This window comes from Alosa pseudoharengus, unplaced genomic scaffold (assembly GCF_046254945.1).
Source record: "Alosa pseudoharengus isolate Yale_2024_CS ecotype anadromous, Long Island Sound unplaced genomic scaffold, YU_APseudo_1.1 YU_APseudo_1.1_scf_2, whole genome shotgun sequence".
In the NCBI taxonomy this organism is placed as follows: domain Eukaryota; kingdom Metazoa; phylum Chordata; class Actinopteri; order Clupeiformes; family Clupeidae; genus Alosa; species Alosa pseudoharengus.
In genome coordinates this window covers 55,128,738-55,156,117 of record NW_027468663.1, presented here as the reverse complement: position 1 = coordinate 55,156,117, position 27,380 = coordinate 55,128,738, and the positions used below count along the sequence as shown (strand labels likewise).

General features: G+C 46.3%; 1 protein-coding gene across 2 annotated transcripts in view; it reads left to right on the top strand.

The window, feature by feature from the left end:
- Window positions 1–27,380, top strand: part of rps6ka1 (ribosomal protein S6 kinase a, polypeptide 1) — a 100,539-nt gene that overhangs the window by 3,828 nt on the left and 69,331 nt on the right. For both annotated transcript variants that reach the window (XM_076295544.1, XM_076295543.1), the window contains exon 2: window positions 5,176–5,220. In XM_076295544.1, coding sequence (XP_076151659.1) covers window positions 5,176–5,220 — 45 coding nt within the window. The remainder of the gene's footprint in view (window positions 1–5,175; window positions 5,221–27,380) is intronic.

Genomic DNA, 27,380 nt, shown 5'->3' with positions numbered 1-27,380 from the left:
CCGGCTTTGTGAGGCGTTCCCTTGAGAATATTAATCTCAACAAGTCAGTGCAGACTCCGAGGATGTCTCTCGCTGTGCGGGAAATAAAAGAACCGATTATGCAACAGCCCATTGATGCTGTTTCTGTGGCGAGATGGCACTGTAAATTCTGCACCGCAGGGGCGACCACACACACACACACACACACACACACACACACACACACACACACACACACAAAATCTGCCTTGCATTCAGTCTTTCTTTTTTGCACTCCTTCAGAGTACAAGGCCAGTGCACTGCAGCATGTGGGGCACCTCCAAGGACAGGACAAGAGTTTGGAATGACCTCCAGAATACAGTAGAACTCCTCATTGGAGCCTCCATGGCAACAGGAGTTTGGAATGAACTCCAACATACAGTATAGAACCAGAGAGGGTTAAAGCGGAGCTAGTAATCAAGGATCTTTGATAGAACTGCTCAGAGCCCTATCTATTCACCTTATTCCGCGCACAAACATGGGGGGCGCTAGCTTTGCCCACATTGTCTCCGAACTTCCGATTGAGCAGTACATTCATTGCGATACATTGAGATAACAGAGCTCTATCAAGATGACTGGCATCATATGTTATTGGTCATCCTAAAGTTAGGAACGTTTATTTAGGGTTTTGGTGACTTAAAGGAACCATATGTAAGATTGTGGCCAAAACTGGTACTGCAATCACTTTCAAAATACTGAAGAGCGGTGTATCCCCTCCCCCTCCCCCCTGACTCAAGGTTGCCAACGCGGATGACGAAACACTACTGACTTTGTGATTAGTAGATAGGTGGAGGGTGGCGCATCAGGCCAAAACACAACATGACATGACAAAACACAACATCAACAACAGTTGAGGGCTGCAACTTCACTTTTTAAATGACAATATCCTGGCTGGACTACTGTTGTCAGTGATATAAGTATTTGAAATGAACATGATTTCTTAATGTCTAGTGACATATCAGGGCCATTTTATGAGTAATTGAAATATTTTTCTTACATACGGTTCCTTTAAGACATTTCCTATACACCTTTCCTATCTGAAGTTAGGTAAACACTGACTTTGGAGCGGCTGTTCTGTAATGACTTTCTAAACTAGTTACCATAGTTACCAAACAGATAAGGATTTGCGAGTTTCTCCATACGATACACCGGCCACTGCCACATCGTCTACCCACTCCGTAGGGCTGAATAGCCTTGGGTAGCGAAGAACAATATTGCAATCTGACCTCCTGATGGCATTTGTCGTTTCCCTCCCAAGTTAGCCTCTCTATCCTCTTCTGCCGTGTTATTCCAATGAAGCTAACTAGACGTAGCTAGCCGACAGGAAGTTTAAAGACAACGTGGAATTTTTAAAAATGGGCGGGGCTGAATAAGGTGAATAAGGGTCTGGAACTGCTCATTGTAGCCACCATGGCAACAGGAGTTTGGAATGAACTCCAACATACAGTAGAACTTCTCATTGGAGCCACTATGGCAACAGGAGTTTGGAATGAACAACATATAGAACTCTTCATTGTAGCCACCATGGCAACATGCACACACCTGAGCTGGCGACGCACACTGGCTATCAGTTAGTGTGGGTGTGCCTCTCTGTTTCACATTGTTTGTTGTTGACCAGAAAGATTACATTTTATTCTTGTCTGGTTGCAGGCCAGCAGAGGTGTGTGTGTGTGTGTGTGTGTGTGTGTGTGTGTGTGTGTGTGTGTGTGTGTGTGTGTGTGTGTGTGTGTGTGTGTGTGTGTGTGTGTGTGTGTGTGTGTGTGTGTGTGTGTGTGTGTGTGTGTGTGTGTGTGTGTGTGTGTGTGTGTGTGTGTGTGTGGAGTGTTCATTCAAGTGGGCCAAACCTGAGTTGCAGTTCAGTTTGAATGAATGTGCTATTTCTGAAGTAGGCCGAAGACTGTGAGCTCGCGCTTGCCTTTTGAAATGTCTGAATAATGGTGATTCTGGTGGGCGATAGCGTAGCATTTGCACTGCGAAAGGTCAGCCCATCTTTTCTGGCTGAGTGTACAAATCTGAATGGCGATGAATAAGCCGGGTGGCTCTGGTCATCTGTTACACGGCCACACCGGGGGGCTAATCGTGCTGTGGCCTTTTTGTAATGGTCATCTGTCAACCCGAGATTATGGCAAGACGGGGCAGCCAGCCAGCGTGGCCGTGAAGTCTGGATGGAGGCGTTCGTGCTGTGTTTACCAGGAGGACGGAGACTTTTGTTGGGTGTGTTAACCAGGAGGACGGAGTCTTTTGTTGTGTGTGTTCGTAGGACGGAGACTTTTGTTGTGTGTGTGTGTGTGTTAGTAGGACGGAGACTTTTGTTGTGTGTGTGTGTGTGTGTTAGTAGGACGGAGACTTTTGTTGTGTGTGTTAGTAGGACGGAGACTTTTGTTGTGTGTGTGTGTGTGTTAGTAGGACGGAGACTTTTGTTGTGTGTGTGTGTGTGTTAGTAGGACGGAGACTTTTGTTGTGTGTGTGTGTGTGTGTTAGTAGGACGGAGACTTTTGTTGTGTGTGTTAGTAGGACGGAGACTTTTGTTGTGTGTGTTAGTAGGACGGAGACTTTTGTTGTGTGTGTGTGTGTGTTAGTAGGACGGAGACTTTTGTTGTGTGTGTGTTAGTAGGACGGAGACTTTTGTTGTGTGTGTTAACCAGGAGGACGGAGTCTTTTGTTGTGTGTGTTCGTAGGACGGAGACTTTTGTTGTGTGTGTGTGTGTTAGTAGGACGGAGACTTTTGTTGTGTGTGTTAGTAGGACGGAGACTTTTGTTGTGTGTGTTAGTAGGACGGAGACTTTTGTTGTGTGTTAACCGGGAGGACAGAGTCTTTTGTTGTGTGTTAACCGGGAGGACAGAGTCTTTTGTTGTGTGTTAACCGGGAGGACAGAGTCTTTTGTTGTGTGTTAACCGGGAGGATGGAGTCTTTTGTTGTGTGTTAACCGGGAGGATAGAGTCTTTTGTTGTGTGTTAACCGGGAGAGGAGGAGACTACTTCGGTCTCCAGTCGGTGTGTCCTTCACTGTGAGAGGTCATCTCTCTATTCCCATTTCCCACACAGCCTCAATCTTGAACTCCTTACTAGACAGCTTGGAACCCTTTTTTCCCCTCACACAGAACTTCTGACTTCTCTGTGTGTGTGTGTGTGTGTGTGTGTGTGTTTTACCAAGCCTTCATTTACCAAGCCTACTCTAAATCACAGTTATTGAATTTCAGACAAGCTGACAATTTTGTTGCTTCCTTTAGAAATCAATTTGCAGCAGTGGTAGATAAAGACCTTGGATCTTAAAGTGTGTGTGTGTGTGTATGTGTGAAGGAGAAGGGAAAAGGTCCATATTGTATTGTCCATGTCCCCCAGCTCCCACTGAAAGCAAAACTCTCGCCAACATGCAATTGTGAATGTGCCAGAGTCAAACTTTTGTTTAAAAGCATAATTACGACGTAAGCGCCACTTTTACGATTGACCGTATTTTCATTTTTGACTAAAAAGAAAGGTTTTGGACAACTCGCTTTAGCCGTTGGTTTTTCCGCTTACCCCCATCTTGCCAGTCAAGACAGTGTTTCCCACAGAATTGAATTCCATTTGTGGTGGTTGGTTTGCAGAATTCACTTGAATACAACATTTTTTAACAATTAGCACAGTGTGGTTATGATGCTAACCAGATTTAAGCACAATTTAGTACAACCTGGAAAATCATTGTGTGGTGGTCAATGTTGATATTGTGGTGGGCCGCCACAAATAAGTCAATGTATGGAAAACACTGCAAGAAGTGAGTTGTTCAAAACCTTTCTTTTTAGTAAACTCTGTGTACGCAAGCAATGTTCTCAATGCTCAAAGCTCAGTGTACCTGACAAAGAAAAGATATCCGCATCCGACATCTCTGTGTACCTGATGGAAGACCTGAGCGGTCGGAAACATTTGTGTCATTAAATTGGCAGCGCGTAAGACAGTGTGCGGATATCTTTTCTTGTTCCTTCGTATTGGCTAGTATCCTGCAGCAACTATAGAAAGCGAGTGAACTGCTGTCGGAGGAACCAGGAGGAAACGGCAGACTGACCAAGCGAGGAGTGTCGTCAAATCTCCTCTGAAGCTGTAGAGGGAGCTCTGTAGAGAAAACTGTGAGCAAAAAGTGAGAAAACAGCCAAGACTAACTATATAACTATAATAACTAATTTGTTATTATTGTTTGGTTTTGTTTATGTAAAGCACATTGAATGACCTCTGTGTATGAAATGCGCTATATAAATAAACTTGACTTGACTAGGGTCAGAGCCCAGGGGCCGTTAACTGACTGGACGCAGAAGTCTCCTACTCTTGTATGGTGACGAGAGCTGGGCAGACCACAGCACGTGTGTGTGTGTGTGTGTGTGTGTGTCTCCACATTCTCTCAGCAGCGCGTGATCTGTCGACTAATGAATATTTTAACATGCTTTTATAACGATCCGTGTTATGCTTTGCTCTGTTGAGCAATTCAAATGTAGCCTAATGTGTGACTTGGCCTGGTTAGCCTAACATGTACCACCAAAAGTGTGTGTGTGTGTGTGTGTGTGTGTGAGGCTTTCTGAGGATGGTATGGCATATGTTGTGTAATAAAGGGAGGGAAGTTCTTCTCTTTGTGTGTGTGTGTGTGTGTGTGTGTGTCCACATTCTCCCCTCATGGTGGCCCTCCATGTGCTTTTAGCTCAGAGTAGATCCCTTAATTACATGTTCAATATCATGACTCATCAACACACTCTCACGCCTGATAGTGAAATTAAAGGATGATGGCTCACAACAGCGTTGATGGTTTACTTTCACTTTTTTGGCAGTTTTATTGGAAATAAATGTGTAAAATCTCTCCCCCGCATGTTCAGCTGAATGCTGGACCTCTGGAGCGAAACATCAAAGAACACAGACGAAATAACACTAATAAAAAATAATAAATGTTCATTATTAGACAGTTAGCCAATTTTGTAGTATTAGTCATAGGTCATAGGCCTTCTCTGTAGTCCTTTTAGTCAATTAAAGAGTGTGTGTGTGTGTGTGTGTGTGTGTGTGTGTGTGTGTGTGTGTGTGTGTGGGGAAAGGATGGCATAGGCAAGTGGACTGGGTCTGTCTGGTTTGTGATGTCCAGTCACACACACATGTCCTTGCCTGGGTACTGAACACGGTGTGTGTGTCTCTCTCTTTCAGAATGGACAAAGCACCACAGATGATGGAGTCACATCTGCAGACAAGGTAGGAAACAGTGGCCACACACACACACACACACACAGACACACACACACACACACACAGACACACAGACATATCTGCGGCTATATTCTGTAATTTTCCGTGGGGCGATTGCTTTTGATCTTTGTTGACTGTGTACATCAAAGCCAAGAGGATGAGGCTGACCTATCATGATGTCTCACTGCGGCTGAGATATCCGCGTGCGTGCGTGTTTGTGTGTATGTATGTGTGTTTGTGTGTGTGTGTGTGTTGGAGTGTTCCTGCTCTCATCAGGGTGTTGGTGTGTGTTGGTGCGTGTTGGTGCGTGTTGGTGCGTGTTGGTGTGTGTTGGTGTGTTGCTGCACATTAGAACACTGGCCTGAGAGGGACACACTCAGCGGGCAGCATTATTAGTGAGTGCGTCTGTTGGGAGCTCGGGTCAAGCTGAATTCATGAATTTTAAAAGGTGCTTGAATTGGGTTAGGTGGTGTGTGTGTGTGTGTGTGTGTGTGTGTGTGTCTGTGTGTCTCTCAGTGGGGGTAGGCAAGCAGTGGAGCGAGCCGTGCTGCCGTTGGCATGCGCGCGCACACACACACACACACACACACACACACACACACACACACACACACACACACAGAGTGACCTTTTCAAACTGGTACTTTACTCCCCTGCTTTATTATTTCTCATTGTGCGTGTGTGTGTGTGTGTGAGAGTGAGGTATGGCTGGTTGGTGTGACTATACATCACGGGCATGATCACAGCATAATAAGATTCCTTATGGAGAGGCAACCCTGTTTGGTTACACACACACACACACACACACACACACACACACACACACAGTCAGGCGCCGACACATTATCCCCTGAGCTTCTTCTGGCCTCGGGCTAATGCGCAGTGACTGAGCAGAATCCGTAAGCCTGGCAGCGGCCGGCCATCCAGCGTGCGCTTGCCCTGGTCCAGTTCTGACCAGAGGTGGGCAGAGCCATGTCCATCACTCCTCGCTCTCGCTCTCGCTCTCTCCCTCTCTCTCTCGCGCTCTCTCTCGCGCTATCTCTCTCTCTCGCTCTCTCGCGATCTCTCTCTCTCTCTCTCTCTCTCTCTCGCTCTCTCGCGATCTCTCTCTCTCTCTCTCTCGCTCTCTCGCGATCTCTCTCTCTCGCTCTCTCGCTCTCTCGCGATCTCTCTCTCTCTCTCTCTCTCTCTCTCTCTCTCTCTCGCGCTCTCTCGCGCTCTCTCTCTCTCTCTCTCTCTCTCTCTCTCTCTCTCTCTCTCTCTCTCTCTCTCTCTCTCTCTCTCTCTCTCTCTCTCTCTCTCTCTCTCTCTCTCTCTCTCTCTCTCTCTCTCTCTCTCTCTCTCACGCTCTCTCTCTCTCTCTCTCGCTCGCTCGCTCGCTGCCTGGCACAGGCTGCCGCCGGTGAACTTTGAAATGCACGTTCCGTATCAGTGCAAACACTGGTTGCCATAGTAGCCAAACACTGCACCCAGCCTGCCTTTGTCTTCACACGTTGTGTTCTTCAGACAGTACACACACACACACACACACACACACACACGGCGTGAGCAGGACAGACCGGGGCCGAGGGACGCTCGATGGCTATCCATCGGGCTTCACATGTTAGTGGCTTATGTTTGGGCACTCATGAGAGCCACGGCGAGCTCTAAGAATAGGGTCTCCATGTCAGAGAGGCGTAATTAAATACTGGTGCATTGTGGGTAATCCCCAGAGAAGGGTCAGGAACGCCGAAGACCTCAAGGCAAGAATCCCGCAGCACGATGTTCCCAGACCGCTTGATTGGGTTCTGATTATGAGGTGTGTGTGTGTGTGTGTGTGCTGGACGTGCGTTGGCCTGGGATCCTCCTGATGTGGAGCCGTCACGTTGTCTCTGGGTGCATTAGCCGAGGTGTGTGTGTGTGTGTGCTGGACGTGCGTTGGCCTGTGATCCTCCTGATGTGGAGCCGTCGTGTTGTCTCTGGGTGCATTAGCCGAGGCCGGCGTCTTAATTTAGCCCTCCGCAGTGCTGTCCTGATCGATAGCCAGGAGGGAAGGCAGACGGGCCGCGCTAACGTGATCCGGGACTCGGGGGGGGGGGGGGGGAGGGTGCTGAGCGCCGGGGTGATGATGTCATGGTCATGTGACCCAGGAGGATCTGCACAATCGAGCAGCCGAGTGATTGTCGTCCAAATGGCTAGGACCCCCCCCCCCCCCCCCAGTCCAGCCCTTTAGATCTTAGACTGACACACTCACAAGGCTGGTGACCAAGCAGTGATTTGGAGTCTGATGGTACTCCAGAGACTTCATAAGACCATTGGAACACACACACACACACACGATGACATGAGTTTCAGCTGCAGGTGTCTGGCGTAATGACAGTGAATCTTGACAGAGTTCTGGAGACGATGAAAAGCCTCCGCTCACTCCTTGTCACTCCTGTGTCATTTATTCTCTCTCTCTCTCTCTCTCTCTCTCTTTTTCTTTCCTGGTCTCCCTATCCCTAAAGGACACATAACTGGTTGCCAGTATGCATGTGCTGGTGTCCTCACCCAAAACTACAGCAAGTTTTTTTCTGTTCCTCCAGTTTTGTGAAGTTGGGAATGATGTTGTTCCAACTCTCTCTCCTCTCTCTCTCTCTCTCTCTCTCTCTCTCTCTCTCTCTTTCTCTTTCTCTCTCTTTCCTGTTCTCCCAGACATAGAGAGAGAATGAGACGGACAGACAGATCTGCTGCCCCATAAGGCCGTGGGCTTGTGCTTGTGCTTGTGGCAATAGGACGGGTCCTGCTAATCCCATTTAACCCTCCACCCCACCCAAATGACCAGCCATTCCCAGAAACATGAGCGTATTAGTGCACCAATTAAGACTGAGTCAGTGTGGCTGTTTAATGCAGCTTAGCCTGCCACTGAGCTCTGGCTCTGTGCTGTGTGAATACACCGCCTCAGGCACTGCCAATGGAGCCAGTTTGATTCCTTTCTCTGTCTGTTTCTTCTCTGCTGTCCTTGTCTGTAAATATACATGCCATGGGAGTGTTTTTCATTTTTAGTTTCTTCCTGTGAGCATTGTGTCTGAGGATATGTGGGAATAGATACAGTATTGTGGAAAGTGACCGTGATCTCTTTAAATGGATGCGCTCGTTCTTGACATCCTGCCTTAAGCCCTGAGGAGAGCAGGCTAGCTTTCCATGGAAGTGCCTGGCTCCCAGTGCTGGAATTGATCCATCTCCAAATGGCCCAGAGTCCTGGGAATGTGGTCAGCTCCTCCCGACACTGTCCAAGCGACTGGCTCCCAGGACCGGACAGGAGACGCCACGGCCTAGAGAAGGTGGTGGGGGGGGGGCTGTTTATGTTACAATCTGTGGGCTTTCAGTTGATGGCTGTTGATGTGAAAGCATATACATTCTCAAGCTCACACACACACACACACAAGCCATCTGATGGGTTTTAAATCCCAGCACCAAACAGAAGCTGCGAGGTTGCAGTGAGTGCTGCTCGTCTCCAGATCTTTCATGTTCAAATATTCCCCCATCGCCCCAGCCATGTGGACACACTGGAGGCAAGGCCCTCCACTCGGCAGCCATATTGCGACTGAAGAATCGACCCACTTTGGGCACTTATCGGGCATCTGTTTCGGGATGAACTGTGCGTATGCAAGACTTCACAACATCAACCTCGCTCCCGTAGCGATGTCACAACCACATACAGTTAAGAACAGAATGATTCATACCCCTGGCAAATATTGATTTAATGTTGGTTTTCTCTTGACCAATATGTGACCAATAAAACAAGGAGCAGTGATCAGATCAGACAGGATCAGGCAGGCTGCCGAGAGACCTGCCCCAATAGGCGGCATTGGACCATTAAACCACACAATGATCCAAAACGTACAGCCAAGCAAGGCAAGAAATGGTTAACAGAGAACAATATCAACATTTTAGAGTGGCCCAGCCAGACTCCAGACCTCAATCCGTCAGAAAAGTGACCACAAGGCCAGAATGATGGCAGAGAATCGTTCCTGCCTCAAAAGCCGGATTGCTGCTAAAAAGGTGCGGTCTACAATCTCTGCGGTCTCTGGCTCGTCCTGCTATTGAGAGTGGTGTGGCCTGGAGGCCTGGTGCTACTGGAAGCCTCCTATTGAGAGTGGTGTGGCCTGGAGGCCTGGTGCTACTGGAAGCCTCCTATTGAGAGTGGTGTGGCCTGGAGGCCTGGTGCTACTGGAAGCCTCCTATTGAGAGTGGTGTGGCCTGGAGGCCTGGTGCTACTGGAAGCCTCCTATTGAGAGTGGTGTGGCCTGGAGGCCTGGTGCTACTGGAAGCCGTGCTGTTTCCTCTCATGTACACACACGGCTCTGCTTTTGGGTTAATGTTTACACACACACACACACCTTCAGGGAGAGGAAGCACTAAGAACCATCAGCAATGTATGCAAACAGTCACCCCTGACACACACACACACACACACACACACACACACACACACACACCCTCTAGGTGTAGCGTGTTGGTCTTGATGTGTCCAAACCCCCACTGTTCTCCCCTCCACTCCCACACACACGCTTGTAGGTGTGCTGGCTGTAAGTGGCGGTGGCGTGTGTGTTTGGAGCAGCGCTGGTGTTCTGCTAAATGTGTGAGTTGATGTGCTCTCTCTCTCTCTCTCCAGCTCTGCGCGCCAGAGTCCATTTGGAGTTATTTGCGGCGCCGATGCCGCTGATTGGGACTAATGCCCTTCTGCTGCGCTGTCCGTCAGGCTCTGTGGCCTCGGTCAGTCACACACACACACACACACACACACACACACACACACACACACCCTGCAGCGCACAGGGACAGCCGCTCCCACTGGCCTGCTCGCTCACACACACACACTCAGGCTACCCTCCGCCTCAGGCCCTGCCCTGCCACAGCCAGGAATGATGATAGTCAGGTGTGTGTGTGTGTGTGTGTGTGTGTGTGTGTGTGTGTGTGTGTGTGTGTGTGTGTGTGTGTGTGTGTGTGTGTGTGTGTGTGTGTGTGTGTGTGTCCTTCTCCCGCTCAAGAAAAACAAATAAAGAAGAAGTTTGTCTCTGTAGACTGGCACTATGTGAACATGCCTCTCAGAGGGGCACGGAGGAGTGTGTGTTGTGCTGCGGTCGGGAGTGTGTTGTGCCATGGTCGGGAGTGTGTTGTGCTACGGTCAGGAGTGTGTTGCGGCACGGTCAGGAGTGTGTGTTGTACGGTCAGGAGTGTGTTATGCCATGGTCAGGAGTGTGGAGTGTGTGTTGTGCCATGGTCAGGAGTGTGGAGTGTGTGTTGTGCCATGGTCAGCAGTGTTTCAACACAGCAAGTCTATCCTCACACCGCTTGGCTCTGTTTTCTTCAGAAGAATAATGTGTGTCTGACTGAAGGAGCCAGTCTTGCGGTCACTCTAAATGAGTAATGTGTTCCGCTTCCTGCCTCAGAAATACGCATCATGACAAATTCATGCTTTGGCTCTTGTGTGCCGGCATATCTGTGGCAGGCTGCCTGCTCCCGTTGTCATGGTTTTCCTCCGAGCGACATGGCAACAAACGGCAGCTGGGCTGAAGTACATCTGAGGCAGGATTACGAGTGGATTTGTGTGGTCAGTTCTCATGTGTATTATGTTTTGCTTTGTGAATTGCTTTTGTTCCCCAGTCTTGAATCAATCTGTGGGTATTGGTGCCGCCAGGAACAAGGAGAAATGGAACCTTTGCATGTGCTGCTCAACAGCATGGTAGAACGAACGAACACACACACACACACACACACACACACACACACACACACACACACACTCAGTCTCTCTGTCCAGTGTCCACTCTGACTACACCATAGCTAGATCAACGTCCCAATCTGTGTGGTGTGTGAGATGTGAGGCCCATATATCACTCCTGTGTGGTGTGTGAGATGTGAGGCCCATATATTCCTCCTCTGTGTGGTGTGTGAGATGTGAGGCCCATATATTCCTCCTCTGTGTGGTGTGTGAGATGTGAGGCCCATATATCACTCCTGTGTGGTGTGTGAGATGTGAGGCCCATATATTCCTCCTCTGTGTGGTGTGTGAGATGTGAGGCCCATATATCACTCCTGTGTGGTGTGTGAGATGTGAGGCCCATATATTCCTCCTCTGAGTGGTGTGTGAGATGTGAGGCCCATATATTCCTCCTCTGAGTGGTGTGTGAGATGTGAGGCCCATATATTCCTCCTCTGTGTGGTGTGTGAGATGTGAGGCCCATATATCACTCCTGTGTGGTGTGTGAGATGTGAGGCCCATATATTCCTCCTCTGTGTGGTGTGTGAGATGTGAGGCCCATATATTCCTCCTCTGTGTGGTGTGTGAGATGTGAGGCCCATATATCACTCCTCTCTCTCATGAGGACCGGCTGCTTTGTGTGAATGCACTCTGATCAGTTACTATGCCAACAGCAGGCCACACTCTTGCCATAGCCATCGCTCTGTACTCGGGTGTGTGTGTGTGTGTGTGTGTGTGTGTGTGTGTCTACTGGACTGATACCTCACCACAGCCAGTTCAGGGCCAGAGTAGTTTACCTGTTTTTATTGTTGGTTTGTTTGTTTGCATCTGAGTATGTTTTGCATTTCCCAGTATCACCTACTATCAGAGTCTCCTCCCAGTTATTTGTTGCTCTGGCCTTCAAATATGAAGAAAGTCGGTCAGACACACACACACACACACACACAGGCCGTTAACACACACCAACCTTGAGCGAAGAGGGTGGGCCCACTGATTCAGTGACAGTAAAGGCATTAATATTTGATGAGGGTTAATCCATATGAGGGCGCAGCTTTGTGTGCTGTTCAATAATGTAACAGAGCTGGTCTGGGCAGAGCTGTTAGAGCTGATGTGGGCAGAGCTGTTAGAGCTGGTGTGGGCAGAGCTGTTAGAGCTGGTGTGGGCAGAGCTGTTAGAGCTGGTGTGGGCAGAGCTGGTGTGGGCAGAGCTGGTAAGCGGCTGACTTTACTGATTAGTGTGCACTTTCCACAAAGGCAGCAATGTAATGTTGTTTGGCTTTGATAAAGTCTGTTGTTTCCAAGAAGGGCTGTAAAACGCTCTTACAAGCTGTGAGTTCACAATCAGAACACATCTGCTATTGGTTTAGAAATATCAAAACAGCCTTATCATGAAGCTGTCTTAAAGCACATCCGACAGATAAACACAAATATCTGACATGGTGTTACTGCTTTTCGTGTGGTGTGTGTGTGTGTGTGTGTGTGTGTGTGTGTGTGTGTGTGTGTGTGTGTGTGTGTGTGTGTGTGTGTGTGTGTGTGTGTGTGTGTGTGTGTGTGTGTGTGTGTGTGTGTGTGTGTGTGTGTGTGTGTGTGTGTGTGTGTGTACACCAGGTTTTGTGCACGTGCAGTCTCACCAGAGGCCGGAGAACTAATGCTTTTTCCATTTGTGTAAATTTGATTAGTAAACTACCTAATGTGGGTAATGGCCTTTTAGTCTCAATTTGCTCAACGCGTGCATGCGCGGCGTGTGTGTGTGCTCTTTATCTAGCTTGCCTGTGACTGTAAGGCCTTTGATATGGCTTTTTCTCTGGGTCGTCTGAGCTCTGCTTTGAAATCATCGCCCCCAAAATGCTCACCAGCGCGACTATTCAATTATTCAGCAGTGGGGGCTGTGTGTGTGTATGTGTGTGTGTGTGTGGCAGAGCCAGACGGGATACCTGATGCCCTCTCTGCCTGCTTTGTCTGGTCTCTTCCCTTTATACACACACACACACACACACACACACACACACACACACACACACACAATCTCAGAGCTACCTCATACTGAATACTTGATGCCCTCTGTGCCTCTCACCCCTGTGCTACCCTCTGCACTTACTCACACATACAACACACACACATACACACATACAGTGTATACACACACACACACACACACACACACACACACACACACACACACACGATGCTCCACATTGTCTACTTCTTACTTACTTACTTGGACACACACACACACACACACACACACACACACACACACACACACACACACACACACACACACGTGATGCTCTATCTCCACATTGTCTACTTCTTACTTGGTCACACACACACACACACACACACACACACACACACACACACACACGTGGTGTTTGGGTGGCATGTGCTCCAGTGGCGGGTCCAGTGAGGGCAGGTCCGCATATAGTCCCATCAGATTAGAGCTGTTGCAGAGAATTGGAGCACTTCTTCATTTCCTGTTGCACTCTCCTCTTCAGATTTGGATCTAGTGGCTTTCTGCAACTTGGTGTGTGTGTGTGTGTGTGTGTGTGTGTGAGCGTGAGAAAACCATGCTTTTGACAGTGTGCAGCTTGCAAAGTATGTCTCTGTATGTTTTCATTTGGTATTTGGTATTAACTTGTATGTTTTAATAGTATAGAGGGTTGTGAGATTCCTGTGTGTGTGTGTGTGTGTGTGTGTGTGCGCGCATGTGTGTGTGTGTGTGTGTGTGTGTGCATATGATGAGCCATGCATTAAATCCCTACTGTGGATTAGAGGCGGCCCTGTGGCACGAGTACTGAGTTGATGTTCAGCACCGAGAGATGCACAAGGCAGGATTACACACACACACACACACCCTCCTCCCTCATAGTGTGTGGGAGGAGGATCTGTCTGTCTGTGTCTGCGTGCATTTGTGTTTTTTGCTTATGTCAGTGGAAACAATTTTATTTGAGTGGTTATTATTATTATTATTATTATTATTATTATTATTATTATTATTATTATTATGTGGAAGTATAAGTATATTTGAGTGGTTACTTTCATTCTAATTAAAATTATTATTATTTGTGTGTGTGTGTAATGTACATGGGTACATTCATCCATGTATCTGTGGCACGGTTCTATGTGTCTTTCTGCACGTGGTGTAGTCATGGAAACTGCTTGTTACTTCCTTCATAAAGACTCCTAACCTTTATAGTACTGTGAGGACCTACTCCTCCACCCCACCCAGCACCCTCCCCACACACACTATCTCTCTCTCCACACACACACACACACACACACACACTCTTCCATTTAGCATATATTTACCTACTTATTTATTTATTTTGCACACACACACATATTCCACCAGTTCAGAATGCTCTGGGCTTGAAGGCTGTTGCCATGGCAGGGGACATAGTTGACCTCTAACCTCGAGCTGGAGGTGGTTGATACTGATTAGCATTAGAGTAGGTGGTGTCTGTGTGTGTGTGTGTGTGTGTTTCAATTTCAAATTTCAATTTAATATCACTTGTAGAGCGCCAAAACATTGCACATGTCTCATGGCGCTTTACAGAGTGTTAGACAATCAGAGAAAAGAAAAGGCGGCCCATGCGTAACAGGGCGAGGAAAAGCTCCCTAGAGTTGGAGATATATATAGGAAGAAACCTCGAGCAGATCCACGACTCAAGGGCCTGACCCATCTGCCTAGGGTCAGTACAGAACAGTAAGGTCTTTTTACATGATAAATGAAATGTATGCCTACTTGTGAGTGTATGTGTGTGTGTGGGGGGGAGTTCATGCATGGATAACTGTGTCTGTATGTACTGTAAGTGTGTATGATGTCTTTTACGCACACACACATGCAGTCACAGTCACGAACAGAGGTTACGCTAGACTTTTTATTGACCGGACAAAATATTCGGTAATATTCCAGAACACCGGATATAAAAGAAAATCTGCCATCCATAATGCTACACAAGCGCAGTAGTGGAGAATCGTGGAGTGGAGAGGATTCCCATCGGTAGCGTTTTGCGGTCAGCATAGGTGAGCTGAAAAACAGCCATGATATGGTTGTTTGTTTAAGTTGTTTACTGAATTATGAAAACGCAAAGTGCAAGTACCTTCGTGGGCGGATCTTGGGCGATGTAGCTATTTTACCGGCGGGATAAATGACTGTTAACCTGGCCCTAGCCAGATAAATGTCGTTCCGCTTAGCTCCGCCTAGCTTCACTCACATCCATCTGGGACCTCTTCCATTGAGAGTGATTTCTCCAACCAACTTTATGGTTTAGCGAATCAGGACGCAGGGCGGGAGTTTCATAGATGTGACATAGCGTAGAAGCGACTGTGAGACTGTTATCAGCGTCACGGGTTGGCTTCGATGAGAGTGGTTGAAGTAGCACGTCAATAGATGACGGACAAGTGGCTTATTCAATCATATGCAAGCATTTTTTGATTAGGTCCAGCCTTCTGAAGCAACATTTCAATGGATCGGTTCCAGATGGATGAGTGGAGCTAGGCGGAGCGAAATTCATCTGGCTAGGGTCAGGTTAAATGACTGTGGCACCCGACGCAAATCTAAAATGGGGTGGTCTGAAGTCGCTACATTACTCATGGGTGTGGTTTGGGCGTAATGTGCAATAACCCAATCAGAGCGTCATCTCACATTCTCTTTAACAACAGGCACGCTTGTTCCATAGCATGGCAGATTTGCCAGCGCAGCGAGGAGCTTTCGCAGCGCTATACAGTTTGCTATTGATTTTTCCTCTTGACAAAATGTAATACAGAAATGTGACAGACATACTTTCCGATGTTTTAGGATCACTCTCACTGAATCACGAGGTTATGAATGCATGGTGATATTTTTGCAACGTAATCTAACATTTCCTCACTACAGTATAGACAATGCAGATTATTTGTCAGATAAGCTCTCCTCTCCCGTTATGCTGCTGGGGCATTTGGGTTAAATGGCTTTGGCATGCAGTTCAACATTACTCCTTAAGTCCTCTAATACTTCCTAATTTATGTCATCAACACATCCGTGATTCGTTGAAAGATTTATACCTAATTTTTCACATCTTAATGGACACCACACTGATTTCCCTCGTGTGGTAATATTTTTCCTTGTAATTATGTATGGTTTGCAGAAATGGGAACTGCGTCGTATAGATGAGAGGAGCGAAGTGTGCGTTGCGCAGCACAGGCGGCCAAGCGCTCCTGCAGGTGTAAGCTACGGCTGTACCTTGCCATCAGGCAACTCAACAACGAGAAACAGTTTCTAAGTTGACCTAACTTTCCAACTCTGCACAGTATCCCATTAACTGCATGACAGTAGGCTATTTACAATATTTTCTGTAAAGTAGAGTTTGTAAACACGTTATCATCAACTTATGCACGCACAACTTTTTTTTGAGCAGTTTGATACAGTAACAATGAATGGATGCAGCAACTACATAAATTGTAGCCAAGTTTACTTGCTGCTTTCTTTTACTATCTATGGTTGCTGGTTAACAGCACATAATAAGCTGATTTAAGCTAATTTACTTACTCAAGACTTCAAGGCCATCATGGATATAAAACGTTTTTTGAAAACATCGAAAGGATGGAGGGAACATAGCAAAGCTTGGAGTTATTTCAGATGGGCTACAACAAGGTAGGCAAAATTGTGGTGCTTGTCAAAACCTTAGCGCAGCGAACAAAACCGGGAAATGGACAAATATTATCAAGGCTTTGAATTTTTCCGTCTGTGCACGGGGGTGTCTGTAGATCGGTGTGCATAGCATTCATTCCTGCAGGCATGTGGCCATGCATGCGCCCTTAAAATAGCATCTGAATTTGCGCCACTGACTTTAGACCAGGAGATTCCTGGTCTGTGGCAGAATTGTTTTCTGAAACTGCAACATATCAACAGGGATCGTTTGCGCCGGAACCCGCCCCCTCTTTTCCCTGAACCGCCCCCGTGGGCACAATTGAATTTCCTAATTTACGGACATGTACCTGTGGAGGGAAAATTCCAATATGCCCTGACTGCAAAATAGGAAAGACAAAAGCGTGAGTATACAAAGTCAATGGGCTACTTGCACAACCAGTCACAATCGCTTCCGCGTTCTACTTAATACTGCTCAGCTGTTTTCCGGTGGAACGATGGCGACAGCTATTTTACACCTGCTTTCAAGAGCTCCCAAAATATGTATGGCAGACGTCCACCTGGATCTGCAAGAGATCAAAGGTCCCATCGTTCAAAATGGACGAGGGTTTTCAACTGTATGTGGGCACTTACATACACAACTATGAAGGTAAGAACATCATTATCTAACTGACTAAATACATGTTAGCGCTAGCTAGGTCTCTTCATAGAGGGTTGATAATTGATCTAGCAAAGGTCGTTTATCTTTTCGGTGTGAGTGTCATGATGAGTATGCTATCTGAGTAGCACTGTAGTAAACACTGTATGCTTTATCTAGGTTGAATTCACAACATTAGCGTTAGTGAGGTTACTTTGACAGTGTTCTCTGTCAACTGTAACGTTATGCCTAACTAACGTTAAGGCGCGCAAGGTAGCATGTAACCGCCGTCAGGCTAGCTACTTGTGGGATGTGTTGACGTTACATAGCTGTTGATATGTTATCTGTTGTTTTATACAGTGTCCAATAAAGACAGGATGACGGCAAGTTGCCGTCAGATCATTGTCCTACAGGTCTATGCTGGAAGTCCGAGATGCCACACCGTTAAAGTGTAGGCAGGAGTTCCAGTTTTATTCATCCCCATTCAGTGGGGATTAGTTCAGTTACCCCCCATCCCCCAATGTTTCCTAATGTTAATGTAATGGTAGTTTGTTCAATGTAATCAACAGTGATAAGGTGAGAAAGTTTGTCTATGATCTAAGAATTCAGCAGTTTAGGCTTTTGCAGATGTACCACAACTGTGGTAATGACACAGAACAAATGTTCCTGTGTGGCAGGTACTGCTTTATGCAGCCACATAGTGGCCCTGCTTTATCAAACTGCACTCTATTCAGAGCTTTGATTTGAAGTGATCCCAGTCTTAGTAATTGTTTTTGTGTGATAGGGTGTGACGCCCGGACCCATCAACTCCATGATCTTCACCAAGCCAGTACCAAAGCGAAGGGTACAGACTGGAGTAATTAATAATAATAATAATAATAATAATAATAATACATTTTATTTAGAGCGCCTTTCATGTCACCCAAGGTCACTTCACAAACAAAAACAAAAAGGTTGTTAAAATTATAGTCATCTCAAAAAAATAAAAATATGAATTAATTAGAGATGATTCCCCCTCTAGGACATAATCTTAGGTCCAGGCATAATTGATCACCACATCTGCCTAAATCCCATGTGCCACTCCCAGTGCAATTCTCCCCCAAGTGGCTTAAATAATAGCCAAAATAAGTAAGACTTACTGAATGGTGGATATAAATGGCTCATACAATCAACATTTATGACATTGCCAATTATGCTTATTGGCCCAATTCTTCATCAATGCTCTCATTAACTCCTTACCAATTTTCTGTGTGGAAAATGCTAGTCTTGCTTAGGTTTTCATCAACACCTTTGTCGTCTGAAAACAGTGTAGATTGTCATTACATAAGAGAAATTGATAACGTTGCTGCTATTTTTTCATTTGTTGTATTCCTCCCTTATTTTATATATATATTTTTTTTTTTTCAGGAGTGGATTCTACAGAGGCCTGGTCTGGCCATTACCTGATCCCTGCATGTTCAGAATAACAGAGGCATACAGTAGATTCAGTATTGAGGAACAGCCACTCGTGACTAGCATGAACCTGACATCTAACCAGCCCCTTGTAGAGATTGGTATCGGGTTATTCCAAAAGGAAAGTGTCCTGTCATATCAATAGCCTGCACAGAATCTATACAAAGGGACTTAATGATTGTTGCTCATTTTTACAAATCTATACAAAGGGGCCTAATGATTGTTGTAATGGACTGACACTCCTAAAAAATTGTACAACACTAATTATTGAGTCAAAGACATGACACACCCTATGGTTCAAACGTGTTATACATTTTATTTGTAAAAGAGACTAAATAATGTATATATTAATGACGATATTATAGGTAGTTTTTTCAATGTGAGAAAATGTATTTATGTGATTCATGTGTACAGTACCCACTGTTTTACTTTTGAGCTATGTTGTACTATATTGTATGTACTGTACATCAAATTTTACATTAAAAATATATGACAAGTAACATTATTTATGTGTTTATTGAGATGGTATGTATTTATTTAAGCCAGGCCTTCACTAATGCCTTGTTATGATAATTGGATAACAGGCATTCCTGAACATTTGGCTGATATTTACTGTTTGGGTTAGAGGGATGATGCTAAGAACTTGTTTTCTTGTATCCTCCTGATTACGTGTACTCCATGTGTACTCTGAGATGTGCTATGGCTTGTGTTGCAATTACATAATGTGCAAGCATCTGACTCTTCCTGAGCAAAAAGAATGGGCAGTACACCTTGGAATTCACACAGTCGGTAATTATGAAACCCTTGTCCACCATCACTGTCATGTCCTCTGTGAGTAGCTCTGCTAGCCTGATCTTTTGAACAACTCTTTATCTAGTACTCAGTACTAAGAAGACAAAAGTCACTGCACCATGTGGAACAGGCCTTTCATGGTGCAGTGACTTAACACTACACTCATTTCGCTCTGCAACAGCAGTGAGGATGGAGTCTGGCATTTAAATTCGGTGCAATCTATGATACCTGTGTGTCAGGGGAGTCGCTGGAAGCTGCTGGGAGATTTGCCCTAACTTCAGGTGACAGACCCAAGGAGGGTGTATCATAGCATTTGTATTGTAAATTTGTCTCTCAATCCACAGAACCAAATGGTTGATTTATAATAATACACAGTGTTTAGCTAACCCTGACACCTACCCCTGACACACATGAATTTCTCATTGGGGATCAATAAAGTAGGCTACCTATCTATCTATCTATCTATCTATCTATTCTCTTAGCAGCTGCTCTGGCTCTTGTGATTTATAACCATTTTGTGGACTGCTGGCTCAATGAGTCTCCAGAAGGCCATTAAATGATAATAGCTGTTAATTGTAAATATTTACTTCATAATATCTCATAACAACGAATTATAGTAGTGTATGTGTTTATCCTCTGTTGAGATTTTTATGGGTGGTGTTTTGGGGTAGGTGCCATTCTTACACCAGAAGACTGAAAAGGTTTTGAAGATTTTTGAAGGACTACAGTCTCAGACCCTCTCACATAAAGATGTGGGCTATGATTTTGCAATGACTGCAACTAGATTATTGCTTATAGCCTACCCATTAATCGACAGTGGTGGTTAACCTGCAACACAGCCTTAACGTTATTTTCCATAGTGCACTAGATATCAACAGGAACTCAAACGATAGCCTATACTCATATCAAAATCGCTGGACAATCGTATGATGTAAGGAGGCCTTTGGGCTATTGCAATTTGCATACCTAGCGTAAAACCTTATCCTCATCGGATCCTGCAAACCACGCTGCAGCCGTAATTCCTGCATCTGCTTTTTTAACTCCTCCACTTCACGGGCTAAATCCTAGTTTAGCCTACCGCACAACACAAATCTAACGACGACGGCTTAGTGTGGGATGTTATATTAAATTCATCCCGGCGAATGTTTGCCACCCACTTTCGTCTGCAAAATCCCATAACCATAACCACTTTCGCTGCAGATCGGGCTGGGTTGGTAGGCCTAAACTATGGAAACGTACGCCGTTAAATTTCGCTGAAGCATTAGCCTACACAACGATACAACAATGTTCAGAATACTATAGCTGTTTAAATAGGTGGATGGTCTTCATTAATTTACGACGCACACTTGTTTTGCTGTGTGTAATTATTAAAAACGTTTCAATGAATGAATTGGATGGGAACCGTAACTATGTAAACAAAATGTAGCGGAAGCGTCCGGGCAGCACTATATCAAAACGGAAATACATAACAAAGCCGAGTGCAAGTAGCGAATTGCGCTGGAGTGCAAGATAGAGCTCTTAATGACACAAGCGTTATGTCATAAATGTTTATGACTTGTTTATGACACGTTCATGACAGTGTCATGATGTCACTCTTATGTCGATACTGTCAAGTAAAGTGTAACCACGTTTTAAATGGGCTTAGAGTGGTCACAGACCCCTACTGGACGTTTTAGATGGGCTGTCGTGACCTCTCTTTAGTTGCCTTGGATTCCTCCCCTAAGATAGGAATGGTCCCAATGAAACCGTGCTTAATAAATTGGCGTTGCTGCAACTACAGAAATTCCTGCATACTTGTGGCGCGACTTAATAGAATGAAAGCCTATTCCGCTGCTTTTGCAAACTTGAAATAAAAAACTAAAATGTCCTGGGATGGGTAAATGTAGGCCTAGCAGATTTTCCACTGTTTATATTACACGTGAAACTGGGCCATTTCCAGCCTGACACGGCTAACATCATCACAACTTCAGTAATGCTTAATAATCTCTCCTGTCCGACCTTTGCGTGCGTCAGTACTGCTAAATAATGCTCTCTCCTGTCCGACCTTAGTGCTTCAGTACTGCTTCAGTACTGCTAAATAATGCTGTCTCCTGTCCGACCTTAGCGTGCTTCAGTACTGCTAAATAATGCTCTCCTACATCCCTGTTCTCTGGACTATGTACTTTTCTCAGGCTCTCTCTCTCTCTCTCTCTCTGTGTGTGTGTGTGATTTGCTATATAGACAGAGGTTAAGGATGCTTGTGTGTGTGAAACGTTTACTCCTGAGCCAGTGCAGTACACCTGCTGGCTGACGGGCTGGTTAATGTGAATTGATTGGCTGCAGTTTGTTTTGATGTCGTTACGCAGAGAAAACATCCCCACTGAGCCCCCCCCCCCGGCGCAGACCGCAGCCCAGCTACAACTTAGAAACATATCACTACCGCACATCAAAGATTGCACTCTCTCCACAGCTTCCCTATGTGTGTGTGTGTGTGTGTGTGGCCTTGTGCATTAAGGGATTTTGTTTGTTTGAGTCTTTCTGGGTCTGGGTTTTATTTGAATGCATTGAGAATGTGTTTAAATTATAAGTGTATTTAGTTGTGATTTGCTTTTTATGCCAATTTGAGAGAGTGAGCACAAAAGAGAGTAAGAGAGAGTGTGTGTTGTTTTGTTCCTTATCAGGCATGAGACTGAAACTGTGTGTGTGTGTGTTTCTCTTTAGCCCAGAGCTAAGGGAGCTACGGTGCTGCTTCAGTGCACACACACACACACACACACACAGACACACACAAAGCCTCTCAACCTCCTATAGGTGCTCTAAAGGAGCGGCCCTGTGTGTTTGGGGCCGGTGGGCTCCTTTATTACGTCTTCTGTGTGTGTGTGTGTCTGTGTGTCTGTGTGTGTGTGTGTGTGTGTCTGTGTCTGTGTGTGTGTGGGGACTACAGTGGCTTTGTGGGTGTGTGTGCTTGTGTGTGCAACCCCCGTTTGTGTCTATTTAGATTTCGTTTTTGTGTGTTGGTGATGTTTCAGGCAGCCTATGTGTGTGTGTGTGTGTGTGTGTGTGTGTGTGTGTGTGTGTGTGTGTGTGTGTGTGCTAAAAGCAAGTGTCTTCTCATTCCATCCACACAGCACAGCACAGACAGCCCCAGCCCCAATCTCTGTTTGAACAGGGTGTATATGCCCCCCCCCCCCCCCCCTCACACACACACACACACACACACACACACACACACACATGTGGAGATGACGGGGGTTCAGGGCCATATTTACTCTTCAGTTCTGGCAGTGTCTCATTCCAGCTGTTCTCCACGCTGTCAGCTATCCCCTGCCCTTGTCACATACGCCTCCTATCTCTCTCACACACATACTCACATACTGTGTGTGTGAGTGTGTGTGTGTGTGTGTGTTCAGCAATCAGCGAAGCAGCAATACAGTGTGTGTGTGGTTGTGGTGAGATTATTTCTTGTGCATGAACAAATGGTGCATATGAGCCAAATAGACTGGTGTGTCTGTGTGTGTGTCTGTGTGTGTGTGTGTGAGTGAGTGTGTGGTTGCTTTAGAAAGCCCTGTATTCTTTGTGTAAAGACATCAGTAAGGGTCACCTCTACTTGCACTTTTACGCTTATCGGTCAGATTATTCTTCCCACACACTCACACACTTTAGTGCAGTACTAGTAGGCTACATCCCACTGTGGTGACCTGCTACACTCACACACACACACACACACGCTCACACACACTCATACATACATGAATATACCAAACTTCCACATGCATGCATCGACACAAATACACATGCGTTCACACAAACATATACACACACACACACACTCACACACACTCGCTACTGCCTCATAAGGTAATATCCATCAGCATTACTCATCTCGGAGCTCAGAAGAGGCAGTGTGTGTGTGTGTGTGGGGGGGGGTAATTTGAGCATTAGGAATGAAAACAAACATGTGTACATAAACACATTTGCACAGCCTGTAATTAAGTTCCATTAAAATAATGACACACACACACACACACACACACACACACACACACACACACACACGTTCCCTGTAACGGCAATACATACTCAACACATGAGTGCTCTCTGGCTGTTGGCTGCACTGAGGGTGTGTGTGTGTGTGTGTGTGTGTGTGTGTGTTTATTTCTGTCTGTGGCTAAAAGTGAATGTGTGGACTGAAAGCTAAAGCGGACGGTTGGACGCCACATCTAAACTCATCACTTTTGGACAGTCCAGGCCCTACACACACACACACACACACACACACACACACACACACACACACACACACACACACCCCTCATCTGGAAACAGAAAGGCCTGTCTGATACTAATGAGGAGTGTCAGCTGTCAGAGCTCCAGATCACTGCAGCTTTGGTGTGTGTGTGTGTGTGTGTGTGTGACCTCATCGAGGTGTCTGTGAGATCCTTACACAGTGGGTCTCAGCCTGCAGCTTTGGGGTGTGTGTGTGTATTTGTGTGACAAAAACTACAAAAACTAAGGACATGTCACCAAAACTAAGGACATGATTATGGATCGATCTCCGACGCCCCCCTCCCCGATCTCAGAGCACTGCTGTAAAGAGGCAGGCTGGGGACGCAGTTGGGCCATGGAAGTACAGGGGAAGTAGAATCAATAACGGGCTTACATTTCATCTAAACACAAGAAAGTATTTCGAAGAAAGGTCAACAGCGACTCCGCTGTCTTCACAAGATGGCAGTTCTATAGAAGAAGTTCTATGTAGATAAAACCATTCTGAGATTATTGTATAAATCCTACATTGAATCTGTTTTAACATTCTCTATAATCTGCTGGTGTAGGAATTTGAGTGTCGAGAACAAAGCTGGACTCTCCAACATTGTGAAGGTCAGTGGTAACATCATAGATGCCTACTGCCCAGCAAAGCAGCCTCACAGACCTGTACAGTAGCGTTGTCTTGAAAAAGGCCGAATCTATTGCATCAGTCAGTGGTCATCCTCTTCACCCTGAGTTTCACTTGTTGCCTTCTAGCTCCCATTTCACATTCCCTTCTGAATCCTTCTGCCATTTCTCTACTAGATTCAGATCAGGGACAGTTAGTTTAGGGCTGGTTTATTTGTTCACTCTTTTGATCTGCCTGTGTGTTGTACTGTATGTGCCATTGTAACTTATGTTGTCTATGTCTGCAAATTGTCCGCGTGCGTGTGTGCGTGTGTCTGTTTGTGCGTGTGTTTGTGTGTGCGTGCGTGCGTGCGTGTGTGTGTGTGTGTGCGCGTGGGCGCAGTCGGTCTCAGCCTGTAGCTAATCCTGCACTGAGCAGAGCAGAGGCCACAGGGAGGCGATTATGAGCTCACAGGCGTCCAGCCTCTCACTGGACACTGGACACTGACTAAAGCCTCCGCTGACCTGCTCTCTCTCCCTCTCTCTCTCTCTCTCTCCCTCTCTCTCTGTTCTCTCTCTCTGCTCTCTCTCTCTGTTCTCTCTCTCTGCTCTCTCTCTCTCTCTCTGTTCTCTCTCTCTTTCTCTCTCTGTTCTCTCTGCTCTCTCTCTCTCTCTTTTCTCTCTCTCTCTCTCTCTGTCCTCTCTCTCTCTTTCTCTCTCTCTCTCTCTCTGTCCTCTCTCTCTCTTTCTCTCTCTCTCTCTCTGTTCTCTCTGCTCTCTCACACACACACTCACACACTCACACACACACACACACACACACAGAGTTCAATGTAAACAGTGTGCATCACAGCACTTAAAAATGGTAAAGTCACTTCACTGATGCTGGGGTTTAGAGAACAGCAGAGCCATTTGTTATTGAAGTCAAGTGTGTGTGTGTGTGTGTGTGTATATGTGTGTCTTAGAGAGTGTGTGTTTGTGTCTGTCTGTCTGTATAATCATGGGTATTTGTCAGTGTGCTGGCAAGATCCTCAGTGTTCACAGACTCTTTGTGTGTGTGTGTGTGTGTGTGTGTGTGTGTGAGGGATGCCCTTTCTGATCTGTCTCACCTCTCTAGCCTCAGGGTTCAAGGCTCTGAAGCTCACACAAAGCTTGCTGAGTTTACAAAGAGAGGATAACACACGCAGTGCCACAGCGCGCACACACACACAAAAGCACACACTCACTCACACACACACACACACACACAGACTTCAGTGTGTTTGCTGTAGCACTGCTGTTAGCATTTGTTTGTTTGTTTGTTTTTGTGTTTTGTTTGTTTTGTGTTTTGTTCTTTTTTCATCCTCCTCCTCTACTGGTGTGTGCGCTTGAGTCGGGTGTTGTGCATTAGTCATATTATGTGTGTGTGTGTGTGTGTGTGTGTGTGTGTGTGTGTCCAGGGTTGCTGGTGTGTCCTGGCTGCCTGTCAGTTGTGAGGTTCCCCAGCTGTCTCAGTGGCACTCACTCAGTCTGGGAACAGAGCCCACTATTAGAGAGAGGAACACCCCGCTATTGATGACACACACACACACACACACACACACACACACACACACACACACACACCCTGCATCTGCAGCACTGCTCCTCAGGAACACACACACACACACACACACACACACACACACACACACACACACACACACACACACACCCTGCCCTTGCAGTCCAGTCGTTTGAAGCGCTGCCCCTTCCTCTCTAGTCGGCCATTGTTCCCTTCCCCTCACATTGTTCATTTATTTAACTCCAATCACACAGAGCTTCCTGAAAAGCGCTCTTAAACCCACGCAAAGTGCAGTCCATCAGAGTCCATTCAACAGGTCCGTCTCCTCGTCTCCTCTCTCTCTCTTGCGCTCTCTCTCTCTCTCTCTCTCTTGCTCTCTCCATTTCTCCTTCTCTCTCTCTCTCTTGCTCTCTCTCTCTCTCTCTCTCTCTCCATTTCTCATTCTCTCTCTCTCTTGCTCTCCCTCTCTCTCTTTCTCCCTCTCACTCTCTCTCTTTCTCCCTCTCGCTCTCTCTCTCTCTTGCTCGCTCTCTCTCTCTCTCCATTTCTTCTTCTCTCTCTCTCTTGCTCTCCCTCTCTCTCTTTCTCTCTCTCACTCTCTCTCTCTCTTTCTCCCTCTCGCTCTCTCTCTCTCTCGCTCTCTCTCTCTCTCTCTCTGGGAAGCATCTTTCAGTGGTTTTTGCCGCCTCCCTATAAGTCTTTTATGAGGCAGAATTGGATTTTCTGACAGAAGTATTGAATCCCATTAGTTTAGTGCCTCAGCTCAGCGTGGGCATGTGATTTGTGCCATATTGTGGCACTGGATTCTTCCTCTTCCATATCTCCACTCTGACATTTGTTTCTGTGCTGATTGTCCCCCCAAGGCCACCGTGACTGTAGTCTTTGCCATGAAGGATTCTTATCTGAACTCTGTTCACTAAGAAGAGAAAGTGCGTGTGTGTGTGTCTTTACTAAGAAGAGAATGTCTGTGTGTGTGTGTGTGTGTTTTCTTCTTGGGACTCATTAATAAAAATGTCAGGATATAGCTAGCCACACAGCAGCATATTGCTATGAGCTGTGCTCTAGTCAGTCCGATTTGTAGGAACTGTTTTTCACAAGCACTGGGATGTGATGTGATGAAGTGTGTGTGTTTGGGTTTGTTTGTGTGTGGCTGGCACCTGGTGTGTGTGTGTGTCTGGCCCAGGTGATGAAGTCTGATGAGGCTGTCCTTCAGTATTAGCCGTCTCGCTCCTCATTTCCCCACCTCACTCATCCCTCTATCCATCCCTCAGGGAGTGAGGAAACCAGTGGGGTGTGAAGATGCCCTCTGATCCTCTCTCTCTCTCTCTCTCTCTCTCTCCCTAACCACCTCTTCTCCCTCTCTCTCCCTTTCTCTCTCTCTCTCTCTCTCTCTCTCTCTCTCTCTCTCTCTCTCTCTCTCTCTCTCTCTCTCTCTCTCTCTCTCTCTCTCTCTCTCTCTCTCTCTCTCTCTCTCTCTCTCTCTCTCTGTACTAATCATCTCTATCTCTTCAGTTCTCCCACCAGAGGAGAGGAGG